This window comes from Chionomys nivalis, chromosome 4 (genome assembly GCF_950005125.1).
Source record: "Chionomys nivalis chromosome 4, mChiNiv1.1, whole genome shotgun sequence".
Classification (NCBI taxonomy): domain Eukaryota; kingdom Metazoa; phylum Chordata; class Mammalia; order Rodentia; family Cricetidae; genus Chionomys; species Chionomys nivalis.
The window spans coordinates 119,569,106-119,589,619 of NC_080089.1; the positions used below are offsets into that span (position 1 = coordinate 119,569,106).

Below are 20,514 nucleotides of genomic sequence, written 5' to 3' on the forward strand. Positions count from 1 at the left end.
AAGAAATTTCATTCTATATTAGAACTATTTTAGTAGCTAGGTCACATGGAGAAATTCAATATTAAGCAATTAATTTATAGGCAATATTTGATTTTTATAATCTAGATGAGTTTGGCTTGTGGCTTTAGACAGTACTTTTGCCAAAAGCAGTTCAATTTCATCAGTGTCTATATTGAACATGTATAGCTGGTTGGTGGTGGTGCATGCCTTTAGTCCCAGCACTGAGGAGGCAGAGGCAGGTGGATCTCTGAGTTTGAGGCCAGCTGGATCTACAAACTGAGATTCAGAGCAGCCAGGGACACACAGAGAAACCATGTAAATAAAACAATAAACGGAACATGTAAACGGACTTCACACTGAATCACAAAGACAGGCTAGCCCCAGGTACCAGGAATGTTTTTTGTTTAGCCTGGCCCAATTAGTGCTGAGGTTTAGCAATCCAGGGACAATCCTCATCCCCATAAAGGAGGGTACATTCCCAGTATCCTCACTCCTCAGTGAGATAGAGCATGGTATTCCCCAGTGGTAACATTCTTCTTTCCCGCCCCTCACCCTATGCCCTCGTCCTTCCTGGAATCACCTCCCAAGTAGACTACTTACATCAAAAACTCAGGGATTTGCAGGAAGTCCAAATAGCAAAGCTGATCCAGAAATCTTTTCTGATTTAGAAAAGAACTTCGTGGGCACCAATTCACAATTTAAAAATTGGGATGAATCCAGGCAGTGAAGGCACACACCTTTAATCCCAGCACTTGGGAGGCAAAGGCAGGTGGATCTCTGTGAGCTCAAGGCCACCCTGCTCCACAGAGCAAGTTCCAGGATGTCTAGGATTACACAGAGAAACCCTGCCTTGAACCACCCCCTTCCCCAAACAAAACAAAAAACCAAAAACCAAAAAACTGGGATAAAGAAAAAGGCAGATTCTGATTAGTCTCTATTACCTCAGATGACCCAGAAACATTTAGATGCATTCAGCATACAGGCAGCAAAATGTGCTCAAAATCAAGTTCAGGGACCATAAAGGTTATAAAGAAGATCAAATTCCATGCCTGGAAGTCCTTGTCTGATCCACTGCTCTAGCTGGGAAGGAATGAGACCTATCCGGGTAGACCTTGATTTCCCAAATTCCCCTGAACTCTATTGCCACACAGATGAAGCTCCCATTCCCTTCCTACAGGTGAGTCACTTCCTATCACCTGGAACATGTCCTTGTTTGAAAGAAGACTAGCAAGGCTTGTTGGTGGTTCTGGAGACCTGTGTCCACTCACCTCCAATCAGTATGGAAAGAAGTGTTTGTTCCTGGTTTCCAGTGCTCCACTTTGCTGCTGCTTTCTTACTCTGGACTCTTCATGGAATAAACAAGCAGCCCAGGGGAGGAGTGGACACACTGGAAGAGGGTGACAACTCAATTATCATGCAGAGCGGGGAACAAGAAATATTCACAGGAATGCCTGATGATATTTGGGGACAAGGTGAGCAGGGTTGATCAACAGAAGGGCTAGTTGAAGGGGAAATTTAGAGTAAACAGAAAAGGAGGGGGCTGGAGAGATGGTTCAGTGGCTAAGCATTGCCCACTCTTCCAAAGGTCCTCAGTTCAATTACCAGCAACCACATGGTGGCTCACAACCATCCATAATGAGGTCAGGTGCCCTCTTCTGGCCTACAGGCATACACACAGACAGAATATTGTATATATAATAATAAATATTAAAAAAAAAAAACAGGAGGGAGATAAAAAAAAATTCCCCATGGCTTCAGTACAGTTTCCAGCAGTAAAGAATATAGCTCGTTGCCGGGCGGTGGTGGCGCACGCCTTTAATCCCAGCACTCGGGAGGCAGAGGCAGGCGGATCTCTGTGAGTTCGAGGCCAGCCTGGTCTACAAGAGCTAGTTCCAGGACAGGCTCCAAAGCTACAGAGAAACCCTGTCTCGAAAAACCAAAAAAAAAAAAAAAAAAAAAAAAAAAGAATATAGCTCGTCCTGGGAACCTTCTAGTTGCTATTTTCCTTTATCTATTTTATTGCTTAAAAAAAGACTTTTTTTGTCGTCTATTTTATTGTTTAAAAAAAAAAAAGACTACCAGACACTGCCCTCAGACAGAGGAGTATAACACATGACGATCAAGGCTGAATGGGGTGAGAGATGCTTACAAGTTGCTTTGACATACTATCTCTTTTACACCCAGATGTACTTTGACATATAATTCACATATCAAAGTGAACCCTTTGAAATGTCTGATTCAGTGGATTTATATATACAATATTGTATAACCACCTTTACTAATTCCCAAACACCTAAACTAAAAAATAAACCCATTTAGAGTAACTCCATCTCCTCTTAGATTTACTTACAGTCACATTGGTGCGGCTTCCTGACTGTACCTGCAGGCAACCCAACTAGAGGGAGACTTGATCCTCATTCAGAAAAGGCTGGACGCAGCAAGGAATTAGTAGCTCAGATTTGTCATGCTTCTGTAGAAGTATTCTAAGTTGTTTCTATGAGTGTCGCAGGGTTCCAGCAGGATAATCTTGGTTGCTTGTGTGGTAACTTAACCTCTGCCTCCTTCAGGAATCCCAATATAAGTCACTTGCACCCAGACCCTGAACTGGCTAAAGCTTTCCTCAATAAGGTTATCATGGGATCTTTTGTTAACTGTTTTGCTCAATCCTGATGAAATATGTCTCTTACCTTAAAAACCACAAGGGGCCAGCGAGACGGCTCAGCAGATAAAGGTGCTTGCTGCTGTCTAGTTCTCTTTTCCCAAAGTCTGGCATTTAGACAAAGCCAACATCCCCTCTGGGACTTGAGGAAAACAGTCCCTATCTGCTAAAAGGAAACATTCTCTTCATCTCTGGAAAAAAGGCTCTTCCATTATTAGTATACACTTATGACGCCTACTAGCCTCTCAAGGCCTGTGCTAGCTTTTATTCTAATTCCTTCAATCCCTACTCACGAGTACCTTTAAAGTATTAAAGTCCTCCACTTTACAGGTTCCCTCCTTCCAGGTACCTGTTCCCTTAAAACCCTGGAAATCCCATCCACTAACCCCCCAGTCCCCCCAACACACACACTTCCCCAAGACATAGCCTTGGTGGTTTGAATCAATTTTTCCCTTTTAACTCACGGAGCAGCTATTTTGGTTTCTTTACTGCACCCATTTCATTCATCTGGTCACATCTTTCCCTTTTTATTTCTTTTTTCCACTCAACTGTCAAGTCTGATGACCTGAGGTAGATCCCTGCATTCGTGGGGAGACAACCAACTCCCACAGGTTGTCCTCCGACTTCCACGTAAACACTGTGGCATGCACATCCCGTGCTGGGCGGTGGTGGCACACACCTTTAATGCCAGAACTTGGGAGGCAGAGGCAGGTGGATCTGAGTTCAAGGTCAGCCTGGTCTACAGAGTGAGATCCAAGTCAGCCAGGGCTACACAGACAAACCCTGTCTTAAAAAACAAACACAAACAAATTACATTCAAAGGCATCCTTCTGCCAGGAGCATCTGTCAAAGTTTCCCATGGTAGCATTCTTGTGAGGTAATGAAGACAACAGGAGTGCTGAAGGAGAAGGAAAGCTTGCCCCACATGCCTGGCCACCACAGACACTGGTACTTAGTGTTGAGGGACGTTGTGAGCAGCCTCAAGGCATGGATTTCTAGTGCAAAGAACCCACAAATTTACTGTATTTCTCAATTTCTTAATTCCCCCTTTAAGGATTTATTTTTTTATGTGTACAAATGTGTACCATGTACACGCAGATGCCTGTGGGAAACAGAAGAGAGCATCAATCTCCTGGAATCGGAGTTAGAGTTTGTTGTAAGCCACCTCACGGGTGCTGGGCACTGAATTTGGGTTCTCCAAAAGAGCTGCAAGCTCTCCTAACTGCTGAATCATCTCTCCAGGTTCCTTCTTTATTTCTTTACTTTTGTTTTCTTCTTTCAGTATTGGAGGTGAACCCAGGGCCTTGTACATGCTAGGCAATATGCTCTACCACTTAATTCTATCTCTAGCCCTCTGTTTACTTTTTATTGTGAGGCAGAGTCTTGCTAAATTGCTCAGAATGGACTTGAACGCACTCTGTAGCTTTTGCAGGCCTTGAACTTGTGCTCCTCCTACTTCAGCATCCCAAGCTGTTAGGGTAACAGGCCTTTGTCACCAGGCCTAATTTCTTGCTAGCAAAATCTACACTGCTAATAAACCTCTATTTAACAAATTGATAGCTGGCTCCATACATTACTACATTTAAAAATTGCTACGTTAAAAAACAACAGAAGGTGGGAAAGAGAGGTAGCTCAGTGCGTAAAGTGCTGGTTGTGCAAGCATGAACCTGCATTCCGATCGTCAGCATCCTTTACATGGGCACAGAAGCATGGCCTATAATCCCAGTGCTGAGAGGGAACCTAGGGGCTTGACGGTCAGGTGACAGAGTCTGCCTCAAAAAACAGAGAATGATAGTGGAAGACACTCTGCATTGACCTCTGATGTACACACGCACACACACACACACACACACACACAGACATGTATGCGCTTGCATGGGCATATATACCCACACATGTGAACAAACACACATATGCAGATACCACATATATTAAATAAGATTTTCAAAGCTTTTTTCCTTAGTCTCATAATTAGCAATTTTAAAGTATAAAAGTTAAATGATAGTTATAAGCACAAAAAAGAGGAAGTTATATGAGATCGACTTTCACTTTTCTTTCTTTCTTCTTTCTTTCTTTCCTTTCTTTCTTTCGATTTATGTATATGAGCGTTTTGCATCCATGTATGTCTTAGCACCACACGAGTGCCAGGTGCTTGTGGAAGTCAGAAGGGGGTGTCAGGTTCCTTGGGATTATCAAAATGGAAGTAACAGATAGTAAAGGCTTTATCAAATATAATTACATATTTCAGAGAACAAAATATTCTATATAATTATATTTATAAGACATAAACAAATGAGTAAATATTTAACACATATACAAATATAAAATAAGAACAAATAAACATTTAACTGTCAAATTAAAGATATTAGCTGCATTTTATTTGTTTTTGCTTTTGTTTCACAGTGTGGGAGCTGACCCCAGGGCCTCATGTATGGTAGGTTAAATGCTGCACCCTGGCCAGGGGCTTCATTAAGATGGCTTACCAGCTCAAACTGTCCACAGTTACCAGAACATTAACAGCTTACTCAAGACTGAACTATTTCCTAAAGGGCTAAAATGTATAGACTAAACTGGCTTTTTTAGTCAAATGAGGTAAATCTTAAAACTGGGAAACCAAGTAAAATAAACATTTAAAAATCACATTTTGCTGAGCGGTATGAGTTTAAAAAGAAATCAGTACAGCAAAAAACCCAGAAGCAGTAAATGGTGTAAGTAAAAGAAGCATCGCATTGATTTTTGCGGTCTATTTATTTATCTTACTGCTTTAGAGAGTTTAAGGTTTCATAAATACTTTTGAATTTATTATTCAACAAGTAAAACACACAACACAGACTATTTCAAAACCCCTACCAACAAACATAAATAAATAAACTTTTACCCAGCAATGTTTTATAGGTTGTTTAATAAGTCTTTCTTTCTGACATTAAACTGAGAAAGCTGTAGGCAGAATATAACTAAACAGTTTCTGAAAGAAACATTTTCCATTTAGTTAGAAGTTCTGGTTTCTGACTTAGACAGAACATCCTAGTTCACAAATGACGAAATGGACTTTTAGTTAGGGTTGGGCTAAAGAAATACAGGGTAAAACTAGAGCCCTCAGTGAGCACCCTACAAGAATCTGATGAGTGATCCAACTACAGATAGATGGATGAGAAAAAGTGTGTGGGAAATGTTGGCTTGTTACTCTATTTTTTTCTCTTCTTTGCCAATTCACTCATCTTCTAAGACTGCCTTCCCTGCTTTTTCAGGGAGAAATTACCTCACTGTTATTTGTTCCTTCAGTATTTTAACAAAGCCTACAAAAACCCCACAGTACATTCAAAGCTAGTACTAAAAGTTTGAGTGAAAATAACAGATGTAAGTTTTGATCGGTACACTCTTTCCAGGAATAAGTTCCCTATTTGTGGAGGTGGAGATTGTCTCTCAGGTTGTTCACACTGGATGTGACATGTTTTGAGAAATGGGAAAACTTCCATTGTAACAGGTGAAAGGTAAATGCTTTCCTTCTGAGATTTAACTGCCTTGTGGTCTTTATTTATTCGTGTACCACAACACTGCACTACACAGGAAAAGCAAACCAATAGAAATACTAAAATCTCTTGAAAGCACCATTTATCTACCATATACAAACTATGACCCAAAGTCCAACCTGGAACCTTGTCACTGACTTTCTGTTGAGTCAGAGTTTGAAAGAGTTATAATTTACATATAGGTTAAAAGGATATTCTGGAAATAAGTCTAAAGATTGCATATACTCTGAGCCCACCTGCTTTCTAAACTGTGAAAACATAAGATAAATCTGACTTCTCCATCCATAACACATACCCGTGATAAGTTAGGATGCAAGAAAATGCCTGCATCTCTTTTGGTAAGCAGCATCGTGACAGAGAGGTGCAAAGGTTAACTGAGTCTTCACATTTACTGCACTCACTTTCCCTTATAATTGATTAAAAATGTTGACTACAGTAGACAGTAAACATATTTTCCATGAGTTTATACATTTTGAAGATGAGATAGAATAAATTAACTAAAATTTCATTATTAAAAATAAGAGGTTTATTTGTAAATCTTAATAACTTTACTATTTATCTTTACATTCTGGGACTGTACAAGTAATGGTGGTACTGTTTCTCTAACATTAAAAGGGTTCCTCTTCTTACTAATGCAAAAGGATGGCTCGTATTCCCATTCTAAACTCTCTTCTACCATGAAGAAATCTCACTGTACTTGCAAGAGATTCTAGAGCATTTGACAGATAGATGTTTGGGACAACAAAAAATCATTACTTTTTTTCTCTTCTTGGTTAGAGAACTAAAGACAAGAATGCTAATTCTAGTATTACAAGCAAAGTCTAAACACTAGAAAAAGGAGAGAATATGACAAAAGGCTTCAAAATACATGCCTGAGGTGGATGGAGATAACTTGTATGTGTGGCAGGTTCTAGACAAAACCTTCAGTCTTTAATCTTCAGATTCATATCTAGAGATAAAATTAAGAGCATATTGTCAGGATCCTTTTCGCTGTTGCTGTCGTAAGTGAAATACCTCCAGTAGCTGTCTGGAATGGCGTAACTGCTCACTTTCTATCTCTATTGTAGCAGAAAGCAGTGATACTCAAGACTGGTGTTATGATGGTGACTCGCAGTCTCCATCAGATCACCTAAGACATCTTCAGATTCCAGGCCTCATGGTAGTTTAGTGTAAGTATGACAATCCTCAGACGATCATGAATAGCTGACATGACCATGAGTCACGGTACAAACCCCCTCCCATTACAAATCTGATCTTGACTTCACCTCACAAATGTCCTCCCTGAGAACTCTGACAAAGTCACTGATGACAAAATGACCCAACAAGCAAAGGGTATTAGTACCAGGAGAAGACCATGGAGCACCATGTGCTCCCTTGCCAGCTGCAATTTCTGTGCCATTACCTGCTAACGGATCCACTGCCAAGAGCAACCAAGTATCGTGTGGTGAGGGAAAATGTCTAGCTGGGACTAAAAGCCACCCTGTGGACTGAACATGGGCCTACCCAGGGCTTGAATGATTGGTACCAGCGGGCAAGTGCGGAGAGGAGCCCCAGGGTGGACCGGCCAGCTCACCTTGCCAGTCTTTTCCGTAGGTCTCTGATTTGGTCATTCTTCTTGGTGAGAATTTCTTTCATGTTTCGATATGCTGCTGTTTGTTGGAATTTCTTCTCTAACTCCTGCTTTGTAAAAAATGTCAGCCATTACTAAGAAATGTTAGGAAAGAATAACAAATGTGATAAAAATACACAGCCTGCTAATTTTCTTATTTTCTTAAAAACATACTTCTATAAAATTAAAACCACCTGAACTTTAAAAATATTCTAAATGAGAAGTTAATAAAATAGTACTATTTTCCAAAGCAACACCATGTCAGCAAGTAACGAGTACACTCTGCCCTAGATATAGGAATCTGTATGTCACACAAACTAACTTTCATGTGAAATATATAAAATAGTTTTTAAAATTCCCAAACTCAAGGAGAGGGTTTTTAACTTGAATGTCTTTAAAAGTATTCCTTTCTTCTTATTTAATTGTATGTGTATATAACAGTGTGAGTTTATATAAACTACATTCATGCAGAGAACAGGAATTATGGGCAGTCGTAAGCCTTAAGATGTGAGTGCTGGAACCAAACCCAAATCCTCTCCAAGAGCCCTAACCACTAAGCCATATATTTTTAGCCCTTAATTTGAGAATTTTAAATTTTAGTTCCTAGGACTGTAGCACAGCTAGTACAACATTTGCCTAGCATGCATGAGTCTTGGATTCTACCCCTAGCACCCATAATCCTTTTTTAAAAAATACAGAGGATTGAAAAAAATTAGATTTTCTTATTTATTTTATGTACATGAGTGTTTCATCTATAAGTATGTATGTTTACCACATGAATGGTGGAGAGTGGGTGATGGGAACTGAACTCAGGTCCTCTCTAAGAACAGCTGTGCTTTTAACTGCTGAGCCATCTCCCCTGCCTCACACACATATTTTAAAGTATCTAAACCCTAAAGTCAAGAATTTACTCTCTATGTATTTCCCATATAAAACATTTCTCTGTGAGGCTGTAGGAAGAACCAGCGGAAAACAATGCAAAGGTGTGGCGTGGAGGCGGCATGTGAAGGAGGAAGAGAGCGGTCTGTTATCACAAAGATAGAAGAATAAAAGTGCCCCAAAATAATAGGCCTTCAAAACATGCATTGACTAAAACTCAGAATAAAAATAACCCGATCCTGCCATTGTCTAGCATTTATCTGGTCACATCTGTTCCTCCAACTGTATGCATTAGATCATCAGAAAAAACAGGCAAAGGTGTGTCCCGACCTTTTCAGCCATGCTCAGCTGCTCCTGGACTCTGAGGAGGTCATGTTTGGCTGCTGCTAGGTTCTCCTCCAAAGACTTTTGGTTCTCTGTCTTATCATTAAGGGTTTTCTGAAATTCGGTCTTAAGAGCTGCGACTGTGTTTTCCAAGTCATCCAAGTCATGGGCCTTTATAAAATCCTATGAAAAATAAATACATGAGTAAAATTTCCCTTGACATACTAAATAACAGCTGTTTCAAAATAGTGATCCAACATTCAAGGAGACAGTAATGCCGTGTTGTGTGTGTACATAGCTCTTCTCACCCGTCTGGGTAAGTGCCAGTCCCAGCAGGGTTGCCAGCAGGCTCAATCCAGCCTCAGCCTTGGTATACACACGGCAGATATTCAGTAGTCTCTGCATTCCAAATATAGAAAACAGGATTCCTGAACCGCTAGAATTTCAGTCAAAGACTGAACAAGAGAGAAGTGAGATCTTAATTTGACAACGCTATGTGTAATGAGGGCTGGAATGGCAAATCACCTGGAGAAAGGTGTGGGGGGCGGAAGTTTCTTACAAATCAAGTTGGCCTCACACTTGCTTTGTAACCAAAGATGACCTCAAACACCTACCTTCTTGCTTTCACCTCCCAAGTGCCAGGATTATAAGCATGCACCAACATGCCTGGTTTATGTGGTAGTAGGGATAAAATCCAGGGCTTTGTGCTCGCTAAGCAAGCCTTTAGTTAACTGAGCTATATCCTAGGCCCCTGACACATTATTTTAGAAAGTCAAATTAAAAAACAAAACAACCCATATTTTCTGTCTCCATTCCAACTTCTCTAGGCCTATTCTTTGTTCTGAGCAGCCTGCCTGCATGAGTCTCCCCACACACCCGTGTTTTTGGGACTCTTCCTTTTGGTGTGGACCCTAGCCGCTAGTTCCATCATGCTGTCCTCAGCTGTTCTTCCTACTCCACCTCCATTTCTCTATGTTCTCTGAACCTACAGAAACACTCTCTGCCAAAGACTCCACTTGCCTAGGACCCAGGGTGGGCAACAGTGAACAAAGAATGGGACACCCGCCCACCAAAAACACAGCCAGACACCTACACCAAGAAACACTTCAAGCACCTTAACTCCAGATGCTAAAATCTCAGCACTAAAACACGAACAGTCAGTATAACATGCCTCATCCAGAAGCCAGGAACCCTGTGATAATCAGAGCTGAGAAATGCAATCTAGGTGATGCACACGACAAGACTTCAAAACGACAATTATGAATATGTTCAAGGACCTTAAAGAGAATATATAAACAAATGCCTTAATGACGACAGTGAAAATACAAACAGTTGAATGAAATAATGAAAGCATTTTAAGGCATGAAAGTAGGATTAGAATCACTAAAGAAAATCCAAACTAAAACCTCAGAAGTAAGCCCCACCAACAGATTACAAAACATGGAAGAGAGAATTTCACGTTTTGAAGGCAAGTTAGAAGAAATTGATAGCTCAGTCAAATAAAATGTTAAATCTTTAAAAAAAAAATCCATGCTCAAAACTATACACGAAACCTAGGATGCTATGAAAACACCATATCTGCAACAATAAGGTTAGAATAAAAAGAAGAAACTCAGGGCTGGAGAGATGGCTCAGTGGGTAAGAGCACTGACTGCTCTTCTTAAGGATCTGGGTCTCAGCACCTGCATGGTCCCTCACACCTGTCTGTAACTCCAGTTCCAGGGTTTCTAATATTCACATACACACACATACATGAGGGCAAAACACCAATGAACATTAAGTACAAATACATTATAAAAGAAAAAGAAGCTCAAGTCAAAGGCACAGAAACTACTTTTAACAAAATCATGGATGATAATTTCCCCAGTCTAAAGAAGGAGGAGCCTGTCAAGGCACAAGAAGCATACAGAACAACAAATACATAGGACCAGAAAAGAAATTAATACAGAACAAAGAAAGCATGTTAAAATCTGCAAGGGAAAAAGACCAAATCACATATAAAGACAAGGCCATTTGACAACACCTGACTTTTCAATGGAGACTCTAAAAGTCAGAAGGGCCTGCATAGATGTTTTTCAAACTCTGAAAGACCACAGATGCCAGTCAAATATCAATCACAACTGATAGAAAGATTCCACAATGAAACTAAATTTAAGCAATCTACCAGTCCAGCTCTACAGAAGGCATTACAAGGAAAACTTGAGTCTGGAGAGGTTAACAACACTCAAAAAGGCACAATAAATAATCCCAGACAGCAAATCAAATAGGGGAAAACCTCTATCACAACAACAAAATAACAGGAATCAATAAATACTACTCATTAATAACTCAGTATTAACAGTCTCAATTTTCCAATAAAAAGACACAGATTAACAGATTGGATTAGAAAACAGGACCCATCTTTCTGCTGCATCCAAAAGCCACATCTTACCATCAGGATGGACATCACCTCAGAATAAAAGCATGGAAAAGGATGTACCAAATGGACCTGAGAGGCAAGCAGGTATAGCCATTTTAATATCTGACAAAATAGATTTCAAGTCAAAACTAATCAGAAGTGATAGAGAAGGACACTATATACTCATTACAGGAAAGACCCACCAAGAGGATATTACAATTCTAAACATTTATGCTCCAACACAAGCAGATTCAATCTCATAAAAGAAACAGTTACAGCTACAATCCATTTTAACCCTCACATGTGATACTGGATGACTTTAGTAACCCATTTAGTCCAGTCTTGCCAACAGACAGGTCATTCAGGCAAAAAATAAATGGAGAAATCCTGGTGTTAAATGACATCACAAATCAAATGGACCCAGCAGACATCTATTGAAACACTAAAGAATATACTTTCTTCTTAGCAGCTCATGGAAATCTCTTCAAAACTGACCACACACATAGACAAAAAACAGGTTTTAGCAAATATAAGAAAATTGAAATAACACCCTGTATTCTAACTAACCACCATGGTTAAAGCTGGTCTACTCTTTCAAATTACCCATTCAAATACAGAACTTGAAGTTCTAGCTAGAACAATAAGACAACTAAGGGAGAACAAGGGGATACAAATAGGTAAGGAAGAAGTCCAAGTATTTTATTTATTTTATTTTTCTCTATATAGAAACCTTAATAACTCCACAAGGAAAATTTTATAGTTAATAAACTTTTTTTTTGCATAGTAGTAGGATACAAAATTTACACAAAATTCAGTAGCTTTCCTGTGAACAAATGATAACCAACCAAAAAAGAAATCAGGGAAACAGTGCCTTTCAAACAATCTCAAAAATAAATAAAATATCTTGGGACAACTCTAACCCAGCTAGTCCCGTGAGCTGTGACTCATCCCCAGGGAATGAACAAAGGATGGAGTTTCTGAGCCAGGGCATCTCAATGTAAGACAACACACAGAGCATGAGGAACAGTGGCTATTACTAGAGTTTCTAATTTCATTTTTAGAAGATGTGGAAAAGATAGATAAAACTGTTTTACTTGTTAATTTGTATAACAAATACTTTAAGACACTGAATAAAAACATTGAATAAGCAGGCACCAGAAGATGGAAAGAGCTCCTATAGTCATGGATCAATAGGACTAATAGAGTGAGAATGGCCATTCTACCAAGAGCAATCTACAGATTCAATGCAATCCCCATTAAAATTCTATCACAGTTCTTCATAGAAAGTGAAAAAAGAATCTTCACCTTCTTAGGGAAACACACACATTTTTCCTTAGCCATATAAGAAATATAATGTCAATAAGTATCTACAGAAAAAATAACACCTGAGACTCGCTTCAAAAAGACATGGATGAAGGGAAGAAAGTGTAAGTAGGAATGAGGATGATTGTAAAGCCGAGTAGTGGTTTCATGGGGTTCATCATACTACTCTCTGTATGTTTGCATGTTTGAATTTTTTTGCAGAATGAAGTTTAACAAAATCTAATGAAGGCTGGGGATACAGCTCAGCATAGGAGTGCTGGCCTAGCATATATAGGCTCTGGGCACAATACCCATTCCATAAGAAGAAAAAAAATGTTAGGAATGAAAAAAAGAAAAACATACAGAGGTAGATTTAAAGACTGGCATACATTTACAATGATAACCATGGAAAAGACAATTCTATGCCAGGGGTTGGTGGCACATGCCTTTAATCCCAGCACTCAAGGAGGCAGAGGTAGGTGGATCTCTGAGTTTGAGGCCAGCCTGGTCTATAGAATAAGTTCTAGGACAACCAGAGCTACGCAGAGAAACAGTCAAAAACAAACAAACAAAAACAACAAAAAAACCCATAAAAAACAAAACAAACAAAAAGACAATTCTACACTGAAAATTCACCACATGGCCTTGCTCATATCAAATCACAATATCATGTCACACTCAGTGGGAGAGGCAATGATATACTAATGAACTCCCAGCAGGTGGAGCAGTATTCAGTTATTATTCTGAGGGAGGCTTGCAGAGCTACCACTCTGGATATTGCTGTCTCTCCACAGCATGCTGCATAAATGAAGCCTGGAACCAATCAGTTCCTCTCACTGTAATCTCATCCAAGGAAAACTCAAGTAACATTCAGAATAAAACCCAAATGTAAATTTTCCTCCACTTCCTTTATTCCACGCCCCCCCCCCCCGCCCCGACCTCAATTCTAACTGGGTATAGGAGGGAAAGGAGAAAAATTAACAATAATAAATAAATTTAAAAACATCTTGCTTGTCATTAAAATCTCTAATGTATGCTAGTCCCGTGAGCTGTGACTCATCCCCAGGGAATGAACAAAGGATGGAGTTTCTGAGCCAGGGCATCTCAATGTAAGACAACACACAGAGCATGAGGAACAGTGGCTATCACTAGAGTTTCTAATTTCATTTTTAGAAGATGTGGAAAAGATAGATAAAACTGTTTTACCTGTTCATTTCCTTGATCAAGCTGTAAATCTTGAAGTGTCCTTTCCAATTTTGACTTCTCATCCAAAGCATTTGTAGCCTATAATCAAATGTAACCAGGATACACTCACTCAACTTTTCTCTCGAGGTTAATTCTTCAATAAGTATTGGAGGATTTCTTAGTTACCTGTATTTCAATGGTCTTCAGCCTTGACTTTAATTTTTCATTCTCTTGTTGAAGTCTTAAAATTTCCTTTGTGAGTAAATTCAAATATTATTATTTTAAAGATTTATTTTTACTTTATCCAGGAGTGTTTTGCTTACATGTATGTGTATATACAATGTGTGTGTCAGTAGAAACCAGATGAGGGCATCAGATACCCTAGAAAGGGAGTTATGTGCAGCCTTGAGTTACCACAAGGGTGGTGGGAACTGAGCCTAGGTTCTCTACAAGAGAAGCAAGTGCTCTTAACCAGTGGGCCCTTTCTCCAGCCCCCAAATTTTATTATTTTAGCCAAAATATGTTTACCACTTGGAATGATCACTGCTTGTTTCACTTAAAAAATAATCAAAATTATACAATGGCTCAAAAATTCAAATGCCCTGGTTAGGAGTAAAATCCTGTTTTCGTAAAGCCTGCCCCAAGCCCACAGCTGTGAATCAAGTTCAGCTTACAACTCACAGCTGCCTTTCCCTCAGAAACACCTCTTCTCCTGCCCTCTGTTTCAGCCACTCTCCTTTCTTACCTAGCTTTCTGATTCTGCAACTTAGGCCTGTTCTTTGTCACACTGCTGCCACGTAACCCTAAAATCACACTACCTTCATCATTTTAGTGCCCAGTACTCCAGCTTCTGCATGGCTCTGAGCCGAGGGAGGCCAAACAGTTGTGATATAAGATGTACCTCCCTGACCAGTCTGATTTTGCATTTTACTCTGATATAATGCTGGACTGCTCAGAAGACCCTGTGCTCGGTTATTCTAAGTCATGCCAACCTTCTGTCTGCCTCTGGCCAGTAGCCATTCTGCTCCCTTGCCAAACAAGCCCCCTTTAACTTAACCTGTGTTTATCTTTAAGACCCAGCTTGGAGGCTGTCTCATTCAAACGCCCATTCTTATCTCCCCACATCCACACAGAACTATACTACCCACAGAACCCTTTAGGTCTCTCATTTCTGCTTCTGGAAATGTCAGTTCCTACTTCCCAATGAAATGATAACAGTTTTGAGAGTGTGCAGGTACTGTATTGCTTTTTTAAGTACAACAAAATCTGACATGCGAAATGCCAAGAATATGGGAGTTGAGAAAAATTTATTTTTACACTAATAACTTCTATAAGCATTTTAAAAAACCATACATTTTTGTGGATCACAAATTTCAAATGCACACCAGAACAATATAGAACAAAATTCCCTGCCCTACACTTTACTGAGAAAAGATCTATTGGTCACTTCAGACTCTACAAAGCAAGCATGCCCTCTTCTGGACACTGGGTTTCATTCAGTAAAACTGTGACAAGACTATTTCTCTTACCCTAGCACTGTACAGGAAATGGGGGTGCAAGGGGCAGAACCACAGTTCTTCCATTTCTCAAAATGATGAGACTATTACCTTGTTTAGCAGTTCTGTTGTTCCACCTTCATTAATTGGAATAAGTTTGGGCTTTGTGATGTCTATGATGGGCTGTAACAAAATGAAGAAACCAATCTAAAATCACCACAGAGTAAAGCAAGAATCATTAAACATTTGCACTTTCTAAATGGAAGATATAATCCATAAACAATCCACCAAGACTTCAGCTCCACAGATATAATGGTTCTGGGTGGTTTCATTCTGTTATGTTCAGTGCCTATGATGTGCCCTATGAAACTCAATAATGACAGAAATAAAAATGAAACCCAGCCAGGCATCATGGTGCATGTCTTTAATTCCAGCACTTGAGAGGCAGAAGCAGGACGACAAACTGACAATTTGTTTAGCTCGTCGAAATGGGATTTTATATTGGACATGTAGATGATTAGCATTAGTATGTAAATGTTCTTGTTCTTTAGCAGAGGAAAAAGCTACTAATTTATTCACTTGAGCATTTCCAAATGTAAGATATCCAGGAAAATTTGCATGTGATCGTACATGGGTAATAAAACTGTGGTAATAATTTAAACAAAGTTAACAAAGAATACTTAGTGGAATGAAGTACAGCATTAAAAATATGTGTTGTACAATTCCTACAAAATAAGCCTAATAGGCTACAATATTTAGTTCTTGAGGAAAATCTTGAAGGGCTTTAATAACAGCATATAGTTCATTTTGTTGTGCTGAAGAATAATTTATAAATTCTACCTAGTACTTATATTCTGTCCAATAAGCACTTTTTTCTCTTGTCTACAATTTTATTTTAAGGTGACCTGTTTGCACCACATCCAAAGCATTTTAAATCTTTAGAATTTTTATTTCCCATTTTCAAATTATGATAAGCGGTGGCCATAGTTTCAGCAAATAATTGCATTTTTCTACATTCAGATAAAATGTCTTTGCATACTTTCATATAACTATTGATATCTCCTGGTTCTTTTGCCAGTAGCATAGCCCATCATACCTTGAAACAACAAATCAAAAAATTAAAAAGGGGCTGGACCTGCTCTGCCTGCGCCCTACTTCCATTAGTCCCTGGCTCATTGGGGCATCCAGGAGTTCCTGTGTAGGTGCCAAGAAGTTTCATCAGAACGGGTGAGTGTGTACTATCCTGGGGCGGACGGTCCCGGTAGAGAGCACAAACGCCCCTACACTAAGGCTACCCAACCAGAGCAGCGGGCAGGCCTCAGCAACCCCCGAAAGGGAGCGCAGGCACCTCCAGCTTGTACTGCAGTGTCGCCTGTGTTCTACTGGACCCCGCCCGACCCCTTGCATTCGGCCTTCTTTACGCGGGTCATTGGAATACCACGCATCCATGTTTTGGTGTTGAGGAGTTCACCTGGAAGGGAACGGTTCCTGCCCCTACACTGAGGAGATACACCTAGAGAGTTAGTCACAGCAAAGACTGGTCCAAGACATCAGGCCTCTCCTGGCTCCAATTGAAGGAAAAGATGGGCAGGCGCCAATGCAAGAATTCCCCCAACAACTTGAAAGGCAACGTGACATCACCAGGATCCAGGAATCCCGAAATGAGAAGTCTAAACCCTAATACAGAAGAATTAGAAGAATTCGACTCAAAAGTGAATTTTATGAAAATAATAGAGGACCTTAAACAGGAAGTGAAAAACTGCCACAACCAATTAGAGATTACAAACAAAAAGGTAGAGGAAATGAATAAATATCTCAAAGATACCCAAGAAAACCAAGAGAAACAAGAAAAAGTAATCAAACAGGTAAGGGAAACGGTTCAAGACTTGAAGAACGAAGTGGAAGTAATAAAGAAAACACAAACCGAGGGAAGGATGGAGATGGAAAATTTGAATAAACGAACAGGAACTACAGAGACAAGTACCACCAACAGATTACAAGAGATAGAAGAAAGAATCTCAGACACTGAAGATACCATAGAGAAAATAAACACTCTCATCAAAGAAAACAGCATAACCAACAAATTCTCATCACAAAACATTCAGGAAATCTGGGACACAATAAAAAGACCAAACCTAAGAATAATAGGGATAGAAGAAGGAGAAGAAGTACAGCTCAATGGTCCAGAAAATATATTTAATAAAATTATAGAAGAAAACTTTCCCAACCTTAAGAAAGATATTCCTTTGAAGGTCCAAGAAGCATACAGAACACCAAATCGACTGGATCAAAAAAAAACATCTCCTCGTCATATAATAATCAAAACACAAAACATACAGAATAAAGAAAGAATATTAAGAGCTGCAAAGGAAAAAGGTCAAGTTACCTATAAAGGTAAACCTATCAGACTTACACCTGATTTCTCTATGGAAACCATGAAAGCCAGAAGGTCCTGGATAGATATACTGCAGAAACTACGAGACCATGGATGCAAGCCCAGACTACTATACCCAGCCAAGCTTTCGTTCACTATAAATGGAGAAAACAAAGTTTTCCAGGATAAAAACAAATTTAAACAATACGTAGCCACAAATCCAGCCCTTCAGAAAGTAATTGAAGGAAAATCACAAACCAAGGAGTCCAACAATGCCCACAATAACTCAGACATCTAAAGACCCTTCACCAGCACAACTTGAAGAAGGGAAACACACAAACTCTACTACCAAAGAAAAGAAAGAAAGAAAGAAAGGAAAAATGACCGGAGTTAACAACCACTGGTCATTAATATCACTTAATATCAATGGACTCAACTCACCTATAAAGAGGCACAGGCTAAGAGATTGGATACGAAAACAGGATCCAACATTCTGCTGCTTACAAGAAACACACCTCAACCACAAAGACAGACATCTACTCAGAGTAAAGGGCTGGGAAAAGGTTTATCAAGCAAACGGACCTAAGAAACAAGCAGGTGTGGCCATACTAATTTCTAAGAAAGTTGACTTCAAACTAAAATCAATCAAAAGAGATGGAGATGGACATTTTTTACTCATAACAGGAACAATTCACCAGGATGAAATCTCAATCCTGAATATATATGCCCCTAATATAAAAGCACCCACTTATGTAAAAGAAACGTTACTAAAACTCAAGGCAGTCATCAAACCACACACACTAATAGTAGGAGATTTCAACACTCCTCTCTCACCAATGGACAGGTCAATCAAACAGAAACCTAACAGAGAAATAAGAGGATTAAGGGAGGTAATGAATCAAATGGACTTAACAGACATCTATAGAACATTCCACCCAAATAGGAAAGAATATACCTTCTTCTCTGCAGCTCATGGAACCTTCTCGAAAATAGACCACATACTCGGTAACAAAGCAAACTTACACAGTTACAAAAAAATATCGGTAACCACCTGTGTCTTATCAGATCACCATGGATTAAAGTTAGAATTCAACAACAATGCTATCCCCAGAAAGCCTATGAACTCATGGAAACTGGACAGTCAACTACTGAACCTCACCTGGATCAAGGAAGAAATAAAGAAAGAAATTAAAGTCTTTCTTGAATTCAATGAAAACGAAGACTCAACATACTCAAACCTATGGGACACTATGAAAGCAGTGCTAAGAGGAAAATTCATAGCATTAAGTGCCCACTTAAAGAAAACGGAGAAAGCACACATTGGAGACTTAATAGCCCACCTGAAAGCTTTAGAAAAAAAAGAAGCAGACTCACCTAGGAGAAGTAGAAGACTGGAAATAATCAAATTGAGGGCTGAAATCAACAAAATAGAAACACAGAAAACAATCCAAAGAATCAATGAAACAAAAAGCTGGTTCATGGAGAAAATCAATAAGATTGATAAACCCCTATCCAAACTAATCAAACGGCGGAGAGAGAATACGCAAATTAACAAAATCAGAAACGAAAAGGGAGACATAACCACAGACTCAGAGGAAATTCAGAGAATCATTAGATCTTACTACAAAAATCTGTATGCCACAAAATTGGAAAATGTTATAGAAATGGACACTTTTTTAGATAAGTACCATATACCAAAGTTAAACCAGGACCAGGTGAACAATCTAAATAGACCTGTTAGTCGCGAAGAATTAGAAGTTGTTATAAAAAACCTCCCCACCAAAAAAAGCCCAGGTCCAGATGGCTTCAATGCAGAATTCTACCAGAACTTCCAAGAAGACCTAATACCTATACTCCTTAATGTATTTCACAATATTGAAACAGAGAAGTCATTGCCAAATTCCTTTTATGAAGCTGAAGTTACTCTGATACCAAAACCACACAAAGACACAACCAAGAAAGAGAACTACAGGCCAATCTCACTCATGAACATCGACGCAAAAATACTCAATAAAATACTGGCAAACCGAATCCAAGAACACATCAGAAAAATTATCCATTATGATCAAGTAGGCTTCATCCCAGAGATGCAGGGCTGGTTCAACATACGAAAATCTATCAATGTAATCCACCATATAAATAAACTGAAAGAAAAAAACCATATGATCATTTCATTAGATGCTGAAAAAGCATTTGACAAAATTCAACATCCCTTTATGATAAAGGTCTTAGAGAGATTAGGAATGCAAGGGTCGTTCCTAACTATAATAAAAGCTATTTATAGCAAGCCGTCAGCTAACATCAAATTAAATGGAGAGAAACTCAAAGCTATACCACTAAAATCAGGAACACGACAAGGTTGTCCACTCTCTCCATACCTCTTTAATATAGTGCTTGAAATTCTAGCAATAGCAATAAGACAACATAAGGGGATCAAAGGGATTCAAATCGGAAAGGAAGAAGTTAAACTTTCATTATTTGCAGACGATATGATAGTGTACATAAGCGACCCCAAAAACTCCAGCAAAGAACTCCTTCAGCTGATAAACACCTTTAGTAGCGTTGCAGGATACAAGATCAATTCCAAAAAATCAGTTGCCCTCCTATACACAAAGGATAAGGAAGCAGAGATGGAAATCAGAGAAGCATCACCCTTCACGATAGCCACAAATAGCATAAAATATCTTGGGGTAACTCTAACCAAGGAAGTAAAGGATCTATTTGACAAGAACTTTAAGTCAATGAAGAAAGAAATTGA

General features: G+C 39.2%; 1 protein-coding gene across 1 annotated transcript in view; it reads right to left on the reverse strand.

Annotated features, from left to right (window-relative positions):
• Window positions 1–5,044: 5,044 nt before the first annotated feature.
• The window catches only part of Lztfl1 (leucine zipper transcription factor like 1), a 29,588-nt gene continuing 14,118 nt past the window's right edge, over window positions 5,045–20,514 (reverse strand). The window contains exons 5-10 of the mRNA XM_057767256.1: window positions 15,494–15,565; window positions 14,073–14,138; window positions 13,908–13,985; window positions 9,008–9,184; window positions 7,763–7,866; window positions 5,045–7,138 (exon numbers count right to left, since the gene is read on the reverse strand). Of these exons, the coding sequence (XP_057623239.1) occupies window positions 7,120–7,138; window positions 7,763–7,866; window positions 9,008–9,184; window positions 13,908–13,985; window positions 14,073–14,138; window positions 15,494–15,565 (516 nt within the window). The 3' untranslated portion in view covers window positions 5,045–7,119. The remainder of the gene's footprint in view (window positions 7,139–7,762; window positions 7,867–9,007; window positions 9,185–13,907; window positions 13,986–14,072; window positions 14,139–15,493; window positions 15,566–20,514) is intronic.